The sequence below is a fragment of the Miniopterus natalensis genome, chromosome 1, assembly GCF_054644295.1.
Source record: "Miniopterus natalensis isolate mMinNat1 chromosome 1, mMinNat1.hap1, whole genome shotgun sequence".
NCBI classification, from domain to species: Eukaryota; Metazoa; Chordata; class Mammalia; order Chiroptera; family Miniopteridae; genus Miniopterus; species Miniopterus natalensis.
The window spans coordinates 97914504-97934599 of NC_142081.1; the positions used below are offsets into that span (position 1 = coordinate 97914504).

General features: G+C 51.5%; 1 protein-coding gene across 1 annotated transcript in view; it reads right to left on the bottom strand.

The window, feature by feature from the left end:
• CCDC33 (coiled-coil domain containing 33) overlaps positions 1–20096 on the bottom strand; it is a 119694-nt gene that overhangs the window by 57466 nt on the left and 42132 nt on the right. Inside the window, 6 exon segments of the mRNA XM_087819399.1 lie at positions 6119–6190; positions 7178–7311; positions 7960–8089; positions 13901–14021; positions 15162–15253; positions 18860–18976. Coding sequence (XP_087675525.1) covers positions 6119–6190; positions 7178–7311; positions 7960–8089; positions 13901–14021; positions 15162–15253; positions 18860–18976 — 666 coding nt within the window.

The following is a 20096-nucleotide window of genomic DNA, read 5'->3' on the forward strand; positions in this document are numbered from 1 at the left end:
CCTGCAACATCGATATGTTCCCTGACCTGGCATTATGACCTCCAAGTCCATGGGTCAACACTCAACCACTGCACCATGCCAGCCAGGCTGGGGGAGTTTTAAGAGGAGTCTTGTCAACCAGGAGGATGAGAAGCAGAAACCAAGCGTTACAAAGATTAGTAAGAGGAAGGAGAGCTGGTCAGGCTGGAGATGATATAACAAGTTTGCAGGCAGCAGTAGAGTTGATGTGGGCATGGGAACTGACTTCTGTGGAGCTGGACTCAGGAAGGAAAAGGTAGGGTCAGGGGGAGGAAACTGGAGAGAGAGACAGAAGGAAGAAGTTTACAAGGGAGCTGACAGAGGCTGGAAAGAGCTTCCTGGGAGGTAATGAGCTTCCTGTCACAAGGAGTGAGCAAGTAGAATCTGTTGAACCCTGTATTTTGAAGGGACTGTCAAACTTCCCCCCTGAGGTGGGGAGCATGGGGTGGGAGTTGTATGATAACCAAGAGACTGTGGGGGGACCAATATTTGTCCCCAAGGCATGCAGCACTGCTTGGAGGGATTGAGGAATAGTGAAAACATGCAGGAGCCTCTTATGGTGCGATAGTGAATCCTGCCCCAAGCACTGAGCATCTACTAGCCAAGGGCCATGCTGGCCCTGGAAAATCACCAGCTCTTGCCTCTTACCCACCCATCCCCAGCTTGGGTTGATTTGGGCCTAGAATCTGAGCAGATAGAAGAAAGAGTACCTGTGGCCTGGGGAAGGGATAGGCCTGTTCCTGTTTTCTGCCATCTGCCTGGGAGAGTGAGAGGATAGGGATTGTAGTGGTTTGGGGTGGAAGAAAAGACAGACACGGATGTAGTGAGGTGGTGAGAGGGGAAAGGGTCTCTTTCTCTGGATCCACCATTGTCCTACGGTAGTGTTTCCAGAGTTGGCATCTTGGGATGAGGACAGAGTCAGCCGAGGAGGCTGCTGTGCTGTCCTGGACACTGGGCCTTCCAGGTCACTGTACTTGTGAGGAATGGAGGCAGGCTCGTGTTGGGGCTTCTTGGAAAACCAGCCTATGGCTGTCATGTGTGCTTTTCAAAGAAATTCATAAAAATTCACCAATCAAAACCAGCAGCCTATCTCCTGCTCTCTCCTCCCTTTTTGCTAAATATCCACTTGTCTCCACTTTGGGCAGGTCTCCAGAGAGAGTTTTGTAACCAGTGGTTTGAATGAAAACACCAGGGCAGCATGGCATCAAAGTCCCACCTGCCCCTTTCTGTGAAGGAAACAGGGAGGGCCAGATGGACTGTGGGAGCCACCCTTTCCCCCAGGGGATGTCAGCAGATTCCACCTCCTTTCCTCAAATGTACCCTCCCTGGGCCAAAATCCATGGAAGTCAGTGAGTTTCAAGTTCTGTCAGCATCTCTCAGGGCTGTGGGCTAAGAAGGATGTAGCCACACATCCAAGAGGCCTTACCTCCACCTGGTGCTCTGGCGCCCTACCTGGACAAAACTCTGGATCCCAAACCCCAGCCCTAAGAGGGGATGTGCTGCCAAATACCCAGATGACTGCATGGAATTGTCCCAACTCATGGGCGGCTGAGACCAACACAATGAGCACCTAATGTGTGCATGCTAGGCTCCAGTCCATGTGGCTAGGCCTAGGAAACCTGGTCAGTGTGGGCATCACTTCAAAGAGGATGTCTGCAAACTGGAGGGCACCAAAGATGCTGTGGGATTTTGAAGCCAGTTCATTAAAAGAGGAGGCTGCTTAGCCTGAAGAAGCATAGACTCTTGGAGAAGCAGGTCACACTCTTTAAAGAGGCCAACATCAGAGAGAGAGTGAAGACCAAAGGTTTATTCGTGTACGTGTATGTGGAGTAGCCATAGGCTCAGGGATTCTTAGAGCCCAGTGGACCTTCCAGGCCAACCCCCCAGAATGTGCAATAAGGGGAAGTTTTCTGTGTATCTATGTGTAGATATACATGTTCTCATCTATATTCACAGCTCCAGCTTAACACAGATCATTTGAAGCAGCAGGTCCCATAGAGAAACCTCACTGGAGGGTAAAAGCTTAACCAATCACCAACAGAATCAGCTTTAAGCACAATATCCCAAACCAGGAGACCGCTCGTTCTTGCCATTCACTGAAACCACTGGCTTTGTTGGCTAGTCTGCCTACCAGCATGCTGGATGGCTGACCAAGTCCCAGTGTCCCTAGAACAAGTGCACAAGGCTTGCTGGGGTTGCACTGCAGGCCCAGAAGGCAGAGGCAGGAGACTGGGGCAGAGGGAGGGTACTGGGAGGCAGGGTGGGCTCAATGGCAGTGAGTTTTCTATCCGTTGTAGCCACTGAGCCTTGGAATGGGTTGCTTCTAGAGGTAGTGAGCTTCTGGTCAAGGCAGAGCAAGAGGAGAGGTTGGGCTGGCCACCCATAGTAGATGTTGTCAAGGAGAGTCCTGTCCAGAGCGGGCTGTTGAGATACCTCTGTGGTCTCTTCCTATTTGAGAATTCCACAGTACTCTTGTTCCTAGAGCTCTGAGAATGGGTGATGTGGGAGCAGTGGGTGTAGAGAAACCATGTTCACCAAAATGCAAAATGTCAATTAACCAGGATGATCTGTGCTGTCATATGGAGGATCCCAGGAAAAGAGGCTGTGTCTTCAAGCAAAAGGGACCCAAGTAGGGTATGCGTATTTATTTTTCCTGAGTTATTTCCTCTCTATAGTACATCTGACCATGAGCAAGGAGCTTGGTCAGAGTTGTTAGCCACATGGGCGAGGGGCCCTGAGGAGCCCATTATCACAACCTCCCCTGCAACTGGAGTGTCGCAATACTCTAGGACTGTCAGCCTTCAGGTGTGGCTCCTGGAGCTTTGAAGAGTGATTTAAATGGTGGAAGATGCAGTGGTTCTGGTCCCACAGGCTGGAATGCACAGATGAAGGCCAGCTACCTTCAACAGTGAACTGACGGACAATACCCTAGGTGGAACAATAAGATGAAAGGAACCTGCTTTCTCTGTTCCAGGGCAGCCAAATCCACAGAGCCTGTTTGAGCACTCCCTGTCATTCACTGTTTTTGGTCTCATCAGACCTCTGATCAGGAGCTGACATCTCATGAGCTGATTTGCTCACCTTCTGGTCCCTGCTCTCTAAGAATGCAAACTTTATGAAGAGAGAGCTTTTACCTCATCTTCTCCAATGTAAGATCCATGAAGCCAGGATGGTATCTGTTACCTAGTAGGTGCTCAGTAAGTGTCTGCAGTTGCGTGGAGGACAATGGTGGTATGACAGCGAAGGTGATGATGAGGGATAGAGCTGAGGATGGGCCTTTAGACTTAGCTGCAATGCCACCTATCGTGATCAGCAATTCTCAACACTCGCCCTCCACCCTTTGGGGACAAGGGTGCCAAAAGGGCTCGGCCTCTAGCAGAGAGCCACGTCCAAGTCTGTTGAGAGTGAATTCAAGTCAGATGCATTCCATGGCTTCTGGTCCCGCCCTCTCCCCACTACAATCCACAAGAACAGCCCAAATTGTAATCCTCCTCAAATACACGTGGAGTAAAAGAATAAACAGATGGGAACTTTGGCCCCATGAGCCTTAGGCCAACCAAGTTCATCCACATTAGCACTTCATCCCCAGACCCCTAAATTGGACTTTAAGATTCTAGAATCAAAATGAGTCAGTTATTAGCCAATTCTCAGATCCTTTCATGAAGACAGTTTAGCCACAAAGAGATTTAGCTTCTGTGTGTGCCAATGTGGGTGTGAAAACATCTGTCAGTTTGCATGTATGTATGAGCACATGTATATGCATTAAGTGTGTGCACCTTTGCAAAGGTGTGTGTACGCTTGCATGTGCATGTTTGTGCACATGTGACTGTGGGTATCTGATGCCGTCCTGTGAGTGTATATATGTGGAACCATGTGAATGAATTCTTGGCTGCAGAATCTGAATTTCCTCTAGTGCAGTGTTCCTGGTACACACCCAAACTCGATCCTCTTTCTTTTCCTTTCTTCTCAGAAATCCATTAATGACAGGTTTTTTCCTGCCTCCAGGGGGAGGGGGTTGGGGGAGGGGGAAGCTAAAATCACAAGGCCCAGATCAAAACACTCAGCAGCTCAATGAATTCACAGCATTTTCCCGCATGACTTGGAGGGATAATTTAGTGAGGTCGCCAGCTGGAAGGAAAGGGATTAATTCTGCACTTAGCACAGCTCCAGTGAATAATTCATCACCAAGGTCTTTGTGTCCAGGCCTTGGGCAACTGGGAAACGGCCTTGCCCACCTGCCTGTTGACTGCCTGGATCCCCCAGTATCCTGATCACTTGATGCTCCTTTGGGTCCTCAGAATACACTTGCCCCAGTGAAAGGGCAGGAGGCAGGGGGAGGTAAGGAAGGGGATGGTAGTGGCCATTGGCAGCCTCTAAACCTGAGAAGAGGGTGTGGAGTGTTGAGTTCCAATCTGGGTAATCTGTGACATTTTTCTCCAAGGACTCTTCTTCCCCTCTTTTGGGGTCTTTTGCTGTTTCTGGATCCTCCCTTCTCAATACATTCTGGGTCCTGCACCTAGTTTGGTGGTGGTGATGGGGATGTCAGGTTGTTATCTAACAAACTCTCAACCAGGAGTGCCAATGGGAGGTCTCAGGCACTCACCAGAGGCCTTGTGGGAGACACTTGCAGGCTGGTACATTCCCAGATATTACATCTTTTACCCCCACCATGAAATTCCCTGTGTTCTTCATGGGTAATGTCATAGGGCCAAGTATTACCCCAGAGCTGGTGGCTATTTTTCCTAGCATGGGAAGCTGGCATTAAGTGGTCTGACCCAGACATCAGCTCCTGTCATCACTTCCTGGGTTCATGGTTCTAAACTGCCCACATTCCAGCTTCATGCCTGTCTCAGCACCACAGAGGGGGCAGTGGGAAAATTCCAGTGGGTGCCTTCAAGGTGCACTGGGGCCAAATTACAGGGATCTGATCTGGACTCAGGGCCCAGGTATAGTTGGCTAGAGGAAGAAATCTCATCCATCAGGGAAGGCTCAGCCCCTGGTATTTTTCCACATGGACCAACCCAGCTGTGGTAAGCAGAATTCCAACAATGGGCCCCCAAGAGTCCACACCCTAGTTTCTGGAACGTGTGAGCATACTGAGCTGTCACTCTTGAGCTTATATTATATGGCGCAGTGCACCATAAGATGAGAACGTTATCAGAGTAGGCATGACCGAATCACGTGAGGCCTTTAAAATCAGAGCACTTTCTGTGGCTGCTGACAGAAGAGGAAGTCAGAGTTTTGGGGTTTGAGGGGATTTAACATGCTGCTGCTTGAAGACGGAGGAGGCTGTTGTGAGAAAGGATGTGGGTAGCTTTCAGGAGCTGAGAGAGGCCCGTGGCTTATAGCCAGCAAGGAAACAGGGACCTCAGTCCTACAACTTCCAGGACCTGGCTTCTGATGACAACCTAAATGAGGTTAGAAGGTGAGCTTTCCCATAGCCTCCAGAAAGGAACACTACCCTGCCAACATTCTGATTTCAGCCACCTGTATAGGACTGCCTCCTGCAAAAGTTTGAGCTCATAAGTAGGTGTTATTTTAAGCTGCTCAGTTTGTGGTAGTTTGTTATGCAGCTACAGAAGCTGATGTCCTAGTTCACCCTGTGCAACCTCGAGCCCAGTGAGCCAGGCTTGGCTTAGACCTGGTTAGAGGCTAACTCCCAGGGCTGGTTGGCTCTCCTCCAACTCTCCTCTTTCTTTCCTTTAAGCTTTCTCTCTGTTTTCTGGAGCCTCAAATCACCCTTAGACATTTCCATCCAAAGCAGCAGTTCCGCCCAACCAGGCGTGGCTCAGCGGTTGAGCGTCGACCTAGGATCCAGGTGATCAGGGATTGATTCCCGGTCAGGGCACATGCCCGGGTTGCGGGCTAGCCGATCAATGACTCTCTCATCATTGATGTTTCTCTCTCTCCCTCTCCTTTCCTCTCCCTGAAATCAATAAAGATATATTTAAAAAAAAAAAAAAAAAAGCAGCAGTTCCTTCCTCCCTAAAGCCCCTGACCCCAGCCCTGAACAAAGCCAGCAAGTGTGAAGGAAGCTAGAACCCACTGAAGGGCTACAGGAGGTGGCACATGACTTCTAGGCCCTGACCTTCAGCCTTACCTCAGAGGAAAGCAGCTGAAAGGAGAGATCCACCGTGGGGGCCTCACCATTTATGGTCTTCAGCTTGGTGTCCTGGAAAGAAGAAGGGAGCAGTCAGACCATGAAGTCCAGGGCAGCTTCTGCCTCTGCTCTGCCCACTGTTCTCGGTTACTTAGGAAGGTGCCTACTGAGCGCTATGGCTGGAGAGCACGGGAGAGGCAGGAACTGCCCTCCTTTCTTATTCACCCTCACCACCTCTGCACACCCTTCCCGCCTCCCCTGGAGAGCAGACTGGCGTCCTGGCAGAGCAGGGAAGCTCCCATTTGTGGAGATCTGTTATGGCCGTGTGGCCAGAAATATTTTGGTGAAAAAGGCAGTACAGAAGCAGACAGTGATGATAACGTATTAATGCTTATTGAGAACTTTCTGTTGTAAGTGCTTTATAGGTATTTCCCCCCAAATCTCACAGAAAACCTATGAAAAAAGTACTATGACTATGAACCCATTTTACAGACAAGGACACTGAGGCACTGAGACTGTGGGAAAATTAAGTAATTTTCCCACAGTCATGTAAGCTGGTAAATGGTGGAACCAGAATTCAAACCCAGTTAATCTGGCTCTTGAGCTTGAGCTCTTGATTCTTGTTAAACAGAGAGACTGTATACAAGCATGTTCCCATTTTAGAGATGGGCACTCTGAGGTTCAGGGAGGCCAAGTAAGTTAACCCAGCTTCAACAGTGAGGACTAGGGTAAGTCAGGATCTGAGCTCAGGTCTGGCTGGTTAGAAGCCTAAGCTCTTGCTATCCCATGGGGCATCCCTATGCTTCTCCCCAAGTTGCTCTGGGGCAATTTCATCACAAGCCCAAGGGTCAGACTGACTTTTGGTGTTTGGGGATACTCCTCACACCTGACAGTGAACAGTGGGGGGGGCTCTGCTGGAAGCTGTTGGAGAAGCCAGATGTGTTTGTGTTGGTGAGACAAGGTGGGGCAGGGCAGGGCAGGGCAGGGCAGGGCAGGGCAGGGCAGGGCAGGGCAGGGCAGTGTGGTGGTGGGTGGGCCTGCCCAGGGTTGGGAACTCACAGTGATGGGTAGCCTCTCTACTCGCAACCCATTCAAGCCTTCCTCTCTCAGCATCTTGGAGTACAAACGGCTCTTTAATGGCAACACGGAGACGCCCAGGGGCTTGCTGAAGGTCCACGACTCACTGCCTTTCACTGTGGGGGGTGGGAGTACAAGCTGGAGCTCCCACCAAAGTCCCCACCCCGGGCTTCTCGGATCCCAGCCCCACCTGGGCCCCATCCTTTGGTAGCCAACACTTAGTTCTCCCATCCCTCACCACCCACCTGTTGCCCACCTCCTGGCTTTTGCCTGCACAAATATCTTCCTCCTCCTCTGCTCTTCAGGGCATCCTGACTTCAAGTCCAGCTCTAAGCATATTCCTGTCTCTGGGTGTTTATATGGATCTCCCTTGTCCCCGTTCTTTTGGGCGCTTCAGTGTTATAGTTCGGACTGCAGACTGTGGATCAGCTGTTCTCAGAATCTGTCTCCTCCCTACCTCCAGGATGTGAGCCCTGAGGTCTCCACCTCTACCCACCTCACTGATAGGTGCATGGGGAAGGTTGGTGGTGCAATAAAAACACATGGACCCAGTATGGGAGTAGGTCCCATACCCCAGAGTTGCCATTTGGACAAGGAAGCCAGCCCGGCACTCCCCTGCCTGCCTGCATGAGCTGGGAGGCAGCCCTGGAGCCCATCCCTGCAGGAGACAGAGGCCGGATGCTCTGAAAACCCTTTCACGGGTATGTCCTGACATAGCTGCCCTGGTGCTGCGGTTGCCCTGGCATGGCACGAGGGGGACTTACTTGAAGGCAAAGAGTAGTACTCCAGCACCAGGGCGGTGTCTTCTGAGAAGTTGGTGGCTCCGTCTCGGCCTTGGAAGAGGAAGGACTGATTCCACAGAGGCAGCTCTGGGGGTCCCCCGGGTTTGGACAACTGAAAAGAGGAGGTGGGAGCGGATGGTGGGGCACAGCTTTTCCCAAAACAAGGGATGTCCAGATATTGGGTTGTGCGTGTATGTCTATATATGCCGTAAACCCTTGGCTCAATTATAAAAGCAACACACACTTAATGAATAAATTTGGGGAAATACATAAAATTAGAAAGATTTTAAAAACCCTTAACTAAAGACAACTGTTCATAAGACAGTACATTTTTTCTAGTATTTTCCTGTACCTATTTTGTATATAATTGTTATTCTAACATCCTGCTTTTTTCATTTACCATAAAAACCTAAGTGTATCCAGTTAGAAGTAACACTTGTCAGCCAGGACTTTAGTAGCTGGATATTCTGTCATGTCCAAGTGCCCTGGCTTCTCCCTTCTTATTTTTTCTATAATAACACTGCATGAACTGTCCTCGACACATCTCTCTGTATCTCAAATGATTTCCTTGGTGTCCCAAATGGAAATCTGAGTTCAAGGAAATGCATATTTTAAGGCACCAGATTCACTATGGGTGGGCTGTTTTCCTAAAGAGTCGCACCAATGTTTACATCCATGGCGGGTGGTGTCATAGATGCCAAATTAGACATGACCTCTGCCCTTGTTATCAGCCCCTCTCTGTCACACACCCATTTCCCAACCCCTTGCAGAGGCCATGACAATTTTTCACTGGATTTTCAGGGGGCTTGATGACAGTAAGCCAGCAGCAGGTGCACCATGTGAGTACTATTTGAACAATGAGACAAGACAGCATTTATATAGCCCCCAAATAAGGGGCTGCAACTTCTGGGGGTGGTCAGAAAAGCCATCCTGTAGGAAGAGGGACCAGTGGAAGTCTCTGAAGGAAGATGGGGAGGGGGGGGAGGAAGGTCTTCTGGGTGGTAAAACAGCCCCAGAAAAAATGTGGAAGTGGCATCAAGTGTGGCTTGGGTGGAGGGTGCCTGGAACAATGAGGGACTCCAGGTAGAGGAGGCCTAGTTTCTGCAAAGGCCAGAATGTGGGGAGTGGGAATGAGACATGGAGTGTCAGCCTATAACCCTAGCAGGCAGTCCTGCACATCCCTACACAGGGAGGGGATGGTGGTCATCGGTGCAGACTCTCCAAGTGGCTGTCTTGCCTCTGTCCCTAGCCAGGGGCTGTCAGCAACAGTGGTAGCTGTTCCTACCTCCCATTCCCCTGGAGAATCAGTCATCACTGGAAAGGTCAGCACAAATGCACCACTGGGCTCCAGGAGCTATTGATGCGGCATCACAAAAAATCTGTGGGTCTACTCCCCCGGCGGTGGCAGGACCCTGACGCTTGTCACACTAATACACCTGCTCCAGCCCTCCAAGGCCCAATCTGAGGCTTATTTGTGTTTGCCCCTCCCCCCTCGGGAGATGGGTTGCAGTCACTTTGGGGGCCTGAACTCAAACAGTGACTGGGGTGATGGGAGTGTTCTTGAGAGCAGGCTACGGTGGCAACACCCAGACAGCCACTTGGCCATCAGGCCAAGCCAGAGAAGCTGCTTTTGGGTTCTGTGGCACTTGGGAGTGACCTTTTAAGATTGATTCCCAAACCTTGCCACCCCCAAACCACCCCATTCTCCTGGGTGCCAGAGGGGAATCCACATATCCTGGACCATCTGCCAGGCACTGGGGCACTCAAGGGCTTGTGATTCAGTCTCCCTGTGGCCCTACCCCTTGCTTCCACCCTGGAGGAGGGGTATTTAGTGGATGCTGGCTGTGCTCTCTGTGGTCTATTCATGTGTCTAAATTAAGTCTACAAAGCCAGAAATGGTGTCTGCCTGCCCAGTACGGGTGGCTCCTTCCCTGAATGGTTTCCCAGGATGAGTCCCAGAAAAGATTTCTTCAGACCTAGATTTGATGAGGGAGGGTCAGCCTCTCCTGTGTGTGTAGTAGGCAGGGAGTCGGGTGGGGGAGCAAGGAATTAAGGAAGGAATCAAGGTTAGACCACCTTTAGAGTCTGATGCCACGGCCCTGGTGAAGGTGCTACTGGCATGTTTAGGGTGGAGAGGGCGTGGGGGAGGAGGGTGAAGGGGAAGCCAATTCCCTCAATTGCTAACAGGAAAGGCCATGGGCTATGGAATTAAAGAATGTGATTAATCTTCAGCTGGGATCTTCAGCAAAGCCATTAACCTCCACCACTGAGGCAGACCTGCCTTCCCTGGAGACAGAGTCTTCATTACATGGCCCATGGTCTCTCCTTCCATTTCCCAGGGCCCATCACACCCACACCCACACCCACACCCACACCCACACCCACACCCACACCCACACCCACACCCACACCCACACCTGCCTGTTCTGCTCAGGCATGTGGCAGCCATCCTGGGAAGATTAGTTGCCAACAGCTGATGCTGGGTGGGGCCTCAAGGGAGCTAGGATGCCTTAGCTTGGGGACTGGGTCTATCTCAACCTTGCTGTGTGACCTTTGGCAAGTCCCTTCCCCTCTCTGTAACTTAGATTTGTCACTGTCCAATGCATAATGCTCCATGTCTTGATAAGCTGTTGTGAGGGTTGAAAGAGACAATAGATATTTTGCTGTGAAGGTGAAAGTTCAGTTCAATTGAATTCAGCAAATGTTGACTGGGGGCTTCTCATGCTAGATGCCTCTGGAGTGCTGAAGGGCATATGGGGGACCTAGAGCCAGAGCCTGCTCCCCTCCGGAGCTCATCTTCCAAGGGGATAGGACACACACACACACACACACACACACACACACACACACACACCCCTATGATCCATGCAGAGGCCTAAGCAACTTGTGGGTTGTGAGAGTTGAGATGTCAGAGGAGAAAGCAATGACTTCAGACCTGGAGAAGGGAGGACCTAAAATCATGCAGTAGGTAAGGAGGAGGAAGACGATTCAGGCTCAGAGTACAGCAGAGGCAAAGATTGAGAGGTGTGGAGGACAGCCAGTTACCTAGCAGGACTAGAGAATGCCTGTGAAAATTGGAGCAGTGAGCCAGGAGGCTGAAGGAAATGAGGCCTGTGTATCTGGCTGACAGTGACTTGTTGGTGACAGGGACAAGGGGTCCAGGGGAAGGGCCTAGCTCTGGGCAGGGGGTCATTGTGGCTGCTTCTCACAAGATGGATGGAAGAGGCCTGAGTGGAAGCTTGGCCAACACTAGGGCAGGATCTGTGGGATGACAAGGTACCCCCTGAGGGGTTGGATACAGACTGGCTATGGAGGCTAAGACAGGAGGAGATGATGCTGGGCACAGACACCTTCCTTCACCACTGCTTGTGTTTCATCAGCCAGGAGCTCTGCCTCAGCTCTGTAGGAGCCCAGGCCAATAGGAGCAGCCTATTGGGCAATGTCCCCCCTCAAAGGTTCTGGGAGCAGGGTAGGAATAAACCTTAAGTCCCACCTGTGCTGGCCCATCAGACTCATCAGAGCTCAGATTTCGCCATCATTCCCAGGTGCCAAGGGGGGTGAGCAGACACGGAGGGCCGCCTACCTCTCAACCATTTCCCTCCTTCCTCCTTGCCAACAGAACTCACTTTGGGCCAGGGCGCCCCCTTCTCCATACCTGCTTGCATTAGCTGCCCAAGGTGATGCCATACTCCTCCTCAGTGATTGGCTGAGAGAAATGCATGTCACCTAACTCTGGCCAATGAGATGAGAGGGGTGCTCTGCCAGGGATTGTGGGGGAGGTTTCAAGTTCCTCATAAAAATCCTTTTCGTGTAGTCTTGGTCATGTCTAGATGGGATACTGGGAACATTTTGCCCCCATGAGTTGTTTGCCAGCTGAAGATGGCATTTCAGGGGTGTCAGAAAGATCCTGAGTCCTTGAGGACACTTCTGAGCTGGCACATCAACCAATTCTGACAGCATCCAACATGAGGGACACTTTCGATGTGTGACAGTAAATCTCCTTAGAATTTAAGTCCATGTGAGTTGAGGTTCCCATTACTTATTACTTGTAGCCAAATGTGACAAGGGCAATGCCAGACTGGCCTCAGAGGGGTCATTTGACATCAAGGGAGGGGCAGCTCTGAAAGCAATGGAACCCATTTAGCTTCCGACCTGGGCTTGGGCATTTTGCACAGGTTAGCCCTTTAAGTTCTCCTAATAGTCCAACAAGGTCAGAATCATTAGGTCTGGAGCACTGAGTAGCTTGTCAAAGGTTACACAGTAAGTCACAGAGCTGGGATCCAGCCTCAAATCCCTGCCCATCGTGCTCTGGCATGGCAGACAGCTGGTGGGAAATCACAGCACTCCAAAATGTCAGGGAGACAGATCCTAGAGTTACCTAGTCCAACCCCACTGCCCCAGTTAGAGAGAAGAGGGGACTGAAGCTCAGAGAGGGGACAGGGCAGGGGTCTGTGTGAGTTCTGAGCCCAGGGCTGCTGACTAGTGTCCCTTACAGGTGAGGTTCTGCCCACTACCCCCCTCTTACCACCTATACCACAGGAGCTCACTACTTCCCACTCCTCACCTGTACCATAGAAGCTCACTTCTCACTGCTGGCACTTGGGCACCTCTGTGCCACCTACCAGTGAGCGCTCAACCTGGCCCTACTGCCATGGTACCTGGGGACCTTCAACAAGTGTTCTACCATCGCTGGACCTCTGGCCTTGTGTCCCATATATGTGAGAGGCACTGGGGACAAGCCTCTATAGTAAGGGGTACCTCCCCCATCCAGACTAGTTAGGCAGTAAAAGAAGCCAGAAAACTGCTGGGGGTGGGGAGGGGCTCACTCATTAAAGCAGCCAGTGCCTCCTGTCCTTTGGGACTACCTACTGATTGGTTTATAATTTTCTGGGTAAATGCAGGGCCATGTGTGAGATGACTCTGGGGAAATCAGGTTAAGGATTGGTTTGGGTTTGAAGCCTCTGTCCCCAGGGTCCCCCTTTTTCCACCCCTCCCCACCACCATCACTCTTGTCTGTGTCCTAGCCGTCTTCAAATGTCTTTGCCTTTAAATGAAGGTTGTGGCTCCGAAGAAGTGTCTCATTCTATATTTGCAATGTCAGGCATGAACACTGGTGGGCAGATAACAGGAAGGACTTCCCAACTACCCTTGTCTTCAAGACCCCTAGGAATGCTGGGGCCATCATATGGGGCAAGCTCCTGCTGAAGTGCAGACCATGGGAAAAGATGAATCTGGCCATTTGCCTGGACCCAGACATGCTCTGCACACCCCTCCTCAACATACTCAGACACACTTGCCTCCTCTCCAACCCTGACATGTATCCCCACCTGCACATCTGTGCTCTTGTTCCCACTGGCCCTGCACCAACCCTCCCTGCTAAAAACTCAAGTCCTGTAGCTGGATGCCCAAGCTTCACATCCCTCTCACCTCTGATTAAAACAATTATTTTATTGTGAAATATACAAGACAAAAATTTACCATTTTAGCCACTATCTATTTCCAGAACTTTTTCAAGATCCAGAACAGAAACTCCGTACCACTAAACACTAACTTTCCATTCTCCCTGCCCTGCCCCCAGTCCCTGGCAACCACCATTCTACTTTCTGAATTTTCCTCCTCTAGGTACCACCTGTAAGTGGAATCACAATACTTGTCTTTTTCTGTTTTTGCTCCTCTGATTTTTACAGCTCCTGGTTTGTTATTAGGTTATACGTGATCTTGTGTTGATGTTTACCCTTTTCACCAGACCCAGAGCTCCCTGTGGGCAGCTTCTCCACAGCACAGACGGCACAGCCCTGCGCACATGGTGGACCCAGTGAACTCATAGTCAAGTGAACAGCTGCCTGAGTGACTGACAAAGAACTCAGGGGTGAGTTCCTAGAGGTCTGGACCAGTGAGAGAGCGAAGAGGGAAGGAGCCATACCTGAGGGCACCCATTCTGGCTGACCTGAGGAACATCAAAGTTTATCACGGATGGAATAGGGAAGGAGAGTGGGGTGATGGGCAACCCCAGGGAGGCTGGGTCCTGGTTTGCTTGACTGACCCTAGGGAGGCAAAGAGACAGGTGTCAAGATAAGAGTGCTTCAGGTGTCCAGCACTCTTGGCGCTGTGCCCAAGCCTGGCAGCCAAGAGCTCCCAAGTAGACTCAGGACTGATGTGATAGAGGAGAGTACAGTGGCCTACTTAGGACAGGTAATGGGCCCTGGTCCTTCTGGTCACTAGTGAGGGCCTTGAGAAAGCGAATCTTGGTCAGGGGGTGGGCTGCAGCTCCCAGGTTTCCTTCCCCATGACTCACCATGACCATGGGCCTCAGCTGCCCATCTTTAAAACGGGCCTTGCATCCCTGCCTCACCTTTGGAAGACCTTGCCAGAATGACCCACCCCCGTGGTGGGAATCCTGGTTTAGGCTTGGGGGACATGGAGGCTGAAGGGATGGGATTCAGGGTATGTATGTGAGCACGCGTGCACTTTCTGAGCTCATAGGAGGGCTGGGAGTGAGCGCATCAGTTATCTTCATTCTTCCAACCAGCAAGGAGGGATCACAGGTCATCAGAATTCAACAGGTGAAGCAGATGAGTCAAGGAGTCCTCCCTGGCCATCAGTCAGTGGAACTGACAGAGGTAGACAGCTCCAGGAGATGGTGCTGTCAGAGGGCACACGTTCACTGGGAAACTCCCCACACTGTGTGGCCTCCAGTGGCTGAACTAGCCTGAATCCCCTCCTGAGGACTGTGAATGCCCCAAACCCAAAAAGAGCTATTGGGGGAGGGGGATGAGCTGGAGCTGCAGCCAGGGAGACCTCCAGGAAGGCAAGGGAGGGGACCCCTAGGCAAGGCTAAAGGTCATGAAGTTCTGATATGACCCTTAGGCTTCCTCCTTTGGGAACAACCACCAGATGGTGAACCACCTTGACCCTGAACTTGAGTGGTGGCTAAGAGATGGGGAGGTAAATTTGAAAGGGCTGAGGAGCCCATTTCTTCCTCTGTGTGCTGGCTCCCCCCAGCCTGCTCTCAGGAGGGATCTAAGCTGCCTCTTTCCAGGGGCTGTGGGCAACTTCCTGGGACCTCAGTCCCAGTGGGGAGGCTTGAAGGGCCTTGTTGGGAGGGCAGGGTTCTAGCTATCCCCCTCCTTTGTCCTCTGCCCTCCCCTCCCCCTCCTTGCTCATACCACCTGGGCCTTACTCACTTAAACTCCATGTAGTTGGGAACCACCCGGGCAATGACCACCATGGGGCTGGGGTTGTTGACTAGGGGCTCATTGATTCCCTGAAGAAAGACCTGGGGAAGAAAGGAGGCAGGTGAGCCCCAGGTGGCCTTGGGCCCTCTTGGGGACATGGTTAGCCAGCCTGCCTGCCATCTTTGTTTCCAACAGTGGGCTCATTTCTGCCTCCACACCTCTGCACCTGCTCCTGCCTGCTCCTGCCTCACTGGGGTCTTCCTCTGCTCAAGGTGCAGTCCTTCAGGCCTGTGCCAGGCACTGGGTGGGCAGGGGGAGGAGACAAGGAATCTGCCCCACACCCTCCACTGCATCCCAGGCAGCTCCTGATCAGGCTCTGAGCCCTCTCCCCTTGCCCACCTATGGGCTACCATTCTCCCCTCAATCCTCACCCAACTCCCCCAGCTGAGATTCCTGTGGTTCCTTTTACTTTTCTCATCCCTCACTTGCCTCTACTTCTGTTCCTGCCCCCAACCCATTCCCTTTCCCAGGCACTTTGATACACCGTGGCAAAAATTGCCTTCTTAAAAAGAAATTGGATTACGTCATTCCGCTGCTTGAGACCCAGCAATGACCACCCCCACCTCCACTACCTTCAGAATAAATGCCATAACTTTTAGCATGATAGTCAAGATCTGCATGCATTGGCCTGTCTGCCCCTTGGCCCACATCTCCTGCCAGCACCCCAGTCCTCCTCTTTTTGCTCCAGCCTCTTTTGTGTCACTCTTCAACATGCCCCACTTGTTTCTGCCTCAGGGTCTTTGCATGTGCTGATCTATCTGCCTAGACTCCCACCCCCACCCACCCCCACCGACTCGGAGGCTAGCTCTTTCTCTTCCTTTAGAGCTTAATTGTTACCACTCTTCTGTGACCACTCTTACTAAAGTAGTCCACGCACCCTAGCCAGTTTGTCTCTGTTTAGAGTGTCAGCCCTTGGACTGAACGGTCCCGGGTTTGATTCCGGCCAAGGGCACGTACCTTGGTTACAGGCTCGATCCCTGGCCCCGGTCAAGGGGCTCACGCAGGAGGCAACCAATCTATGTGTCTCTCTCCCATTGATGTTTCTCTATCTCTGTCTGTCTGTCTCTCTCTCCCTTCCACTCTCTGGAAAAAATATCCTAGGGTGAGAATTAAAAATAATAATAAAAATAAATAAAGTAGCCCACTCCTAGCCACTCTCCTCCCATTGAAGGTCAGAGCTAGAAGGACCAGGGAAAGTATGGTCAACCTCTCAGTGTACAAGTTAGGACACTGAGGCCCAGAGTGGAGCAGGGACTGGCCATGGTGACATAGTGACCCAGATTTAGTGAGTGGCTGAGCTGGAGTAGACCTGTAGTAAGGATCCCCACCTAGCCTCCAAGGCCAGATAAATAAATAAAGTAGCCCCTCTCTCAGCCCCTGGATGGCCTCTTCTGTAGCACCCATCATAGCTTGTGTTTATTCTGATATTTTTCTCATTTATTTTCTGTCCATTTGACTAGAACCCAGGTTCCACAGGGCCAAGGATGATATCTACCTCATTGACTGCTGCATTTCCAGCTTTTAGCAAAAGCACCTGGCACAGAATAGAAGCTCCATGTGTGTTTGTGGGATAAATGAATGCCATGAATGAAGGGGGAAAGGGGAGGAAGAAGCTGACTATTTATGAGGGTGAGAGAAGCAGAGCCATAGAGACCTAGGAGGGGATGAAGGAGGAGACCAGCAGTGGCCTCAGGGAGGGGCTGGGGTTGAGCTGGCCTTGGAGGCTGGGTGGGGATCCTTACTACAGGTCTACTCCAGCTCAGCCACTCACTAAATCTAGGTCACTATGTCACCATGGCCAGTCCCCGCACCAGCTGGGCCTCAGTGTCCTAACTTGTACACTGAGAGGTTGACCATACTTTCCCTGGTCCTTCTAGCTCTGACCTTCAATGGGAGGAGGGTGACTAGGATTGGGGTCTTATTCTGGATCCCTCTCCCTTTTCTCCTTTCCTCCACCCCAGCAGCACTCTCTCCTAAGCCCCTTGGTCAGGACCCATCTCAGCTGGCTGCGAGCTAACTCCACACAGGTGTGAGCTGAAAAGGGTTTAAAATAGTGCTTAGGGCCTTTCAGCTGTCACTGGGGCCTCTGGAGACTGAACCCCTTCACCAAATTCAAATGACCAAATCTCTGATGATGGCATTTCAAACTTTGGATGGGGATGGGAGCCTGGGCCTGAGGGATTTTACTGGAATGCTGTCAGACTCTGTTGTTTACAGGGACTCCAACAGGTTTAAAGGCTAAGAGGAAGGCCTGAAAGGTGGTGGGGTGCGGGGACTAATTTACCACTGTTCTGGGCTGAATGGTTAGGTGTTGAATGAGACAGCTGCCCAAGCACACCTGCTCATGATAGCTCTGTGAGTAATAGGAGCAATTCTTCTCCCACTGTGTTCTCTGGTTTGCCCTCAGGAGCCTACAGGAGGACATCTATGCTGGGGCAGGGGGGTGGGCAGGGTACTGGAGGGCAGAGAGACCCAGACTCTACAGGGGGTGGGGGCAGATCTACAGCAGGCCCCCTACAGGCCAAGGTGTTCTGTGTGCAGTTACTGGTCATCCTCAGGAAAGGGCATAATAGAAGAGTGGGGAGATGGGAGCAGAGGGTGCCTACAGGTCCGACAGATTCTGGCATCCATGGGGTGGTTGTGGGGAAGCAGATGTGTGAGCCGGGAGACCTGCACTCCCATACCAGACTGCCCGTGGGGCTCCATGTCCCCAGCTGTGAAATGGGACTGAAGAACACTCTTACCCTGCCAGCTCACAGTGTTATGGGTGGATCAGGTCACCCACTTTGGGGCAGGGGAAGCCTGAAGCTTGGGACCCCCTGCCTCCACCTGGTCATACTCAGGCCATGACTGGATTTGGATCTGTCACTCCTGGGCAGTTAGAAGACTTGAGAGGTAGGGAGAGGAGAAGGGTTAGGTCTCTGGATTATATCTTCCTGGAGCATTGCTAGTCCTCCTGAGATTGTAAAAGGCTTTGATAGAAAACAACAGTTTTGTTGTTTAGGTATATGTGTAAGCAGGGCCTGGCCCTGGCGTGGCTAATGAAAGAGGCTCCATAAATAGTTGTTGAATGAATGAATGAATAAGTGAATGAGTGAATGAATACCTAATTAGAAAGCCAGCCAAAGTGCTTCAGAAACAGGACTCATGGAGATGTAGGGTGGCCCTAAAACTTTCGCTTATGGGATGTAGGCCCTAGGTCAGGGGCCACCACTCTGGGAGGGACAGAACAGGAGAGAAACAATCAGGAGATGTGAGCCAAGGTGGGGGGCTTTTCCTGCCCCCATGAGATTCAGACAGACATTGAGCTTTGGGAGCCTCCGTCCTCCCTGCAGCACTGCTTGCATAATGTGTGAGGAGCAAAGGAAGACAGGCTTAGCGCAGGGCTGTATGCCTGGAAAGTGCTGGAAAGTGTTAGGCATCATTCATCTCCATCCCCATCATCCCTGCCATCCCAGGGCTATTCTTCACAAACCACTTCAGCTATTTTGAAAGTCCCAGTTGCTTTTCCCTTCTTGATTTCTTCCCCAGACACCTCTGCCCCACACTGTCAGCTCAACCAGAGGTAGCCAAGGGCCAGGCCTGGAGCCTGTCAAAACTTGGCCCCTTTCCACCCTGCCCTGCTCCTGAGGGCCCCAGTCTGGCACCTCCAGAGCTGTGTGGTTACAGTTGACTTGGCGAGGGATGAAGCTGCCCTTCCGGACAACTGTTGCATAGAGTCGGGTCTTGGCAGTGGCTTCGTCAGCTTTCCCAGTCTCCGTGGGCTGGGAACAGGGTCAGGGAAGAAGACAGAAAAGGAAGCTTGACTAAGAAGCAGACCTTGGCCATAAATCCAGCCCTCTGTAGATGAGCACTGGCATTGCTCCACCGGGGCGCTGAGCTGATAATTAAAGGCTCCCTGTGAGCCCTTCCAAGGAGATCAATATAATAAATCTTCCCTTGTCTATTTGAATATTTCATCGCCCTCGCAAGGGCCACATCTGCCAGCTCTCATTGTAAAGATGTGATAACCACATTTGGACAGAGAGCCAGGAGGCCTGGGTGATGCTCCCAGAGCTACAGCTGAAGTGCTGAGTCTCCCAGGTGAGTCACTAATCTCTCTGGGCTTTGCTTCTTTGCCTCACCCTGAGGCCCTGAGTGTAGAGATCTCCTTGGGGCTTAGGGAACATGCAGGACCCTGAGATCATGGTTGAGGAGTCACTTGAAAAGGAGGTCAGTTCCAGGGCCTGGGGAAGGGAGGGAGGAAGGGAACTAGCCTGAACTGAACACCTGTTATGTGCTGAGCACCTTGCTAGGTGCTTTATGCTCATCACTGTACTTGACCCTCCAAAAGGCCATGTTAGGAGGTATATTGTCTTAATTTTGTTGATGAGGAATGGAGGCTGGAGGTTAAGCAGCTCCCTATGGATACACAGCTAGCAAGCAGAAGACCTGAGAGAGGAACCCAAGCAATCCAACTTCACATTGTTCTTTGCTCTGAACCACTGTAGGGACCTGGAGTACACAGTGGAGGAGAGGGAAATGCTTCTGCTCTTCTCTGGCCCAGTGCCTGGCACACAGTAGGTGCTTAATAATTACTTGATCAATGAGAAAGTAAATTCTCCTTTCTACCAATCAGCACTGGGGAGAGGGGGTGGGCAGGGGAGCTGGCCTGGAAGGTTCAGACCATAAAATGAGGGGCCTGAGGCCCACTAGATAGGTGCATTCCAGGGAACACCTTATTTCCCATATACCCCAACTCGTCTCGGGCTTTCTCCTGCCAAAGTAGCATGTGGAGGCAGCACAGAGCGAACTGTTTTGGGAGATGGCATGACTTGGGTTCATCCTTGACTCTGTTCACTTGCTCTGTGACCTAGGATGAGAGGATTCCTCTCTCCTGGGTCT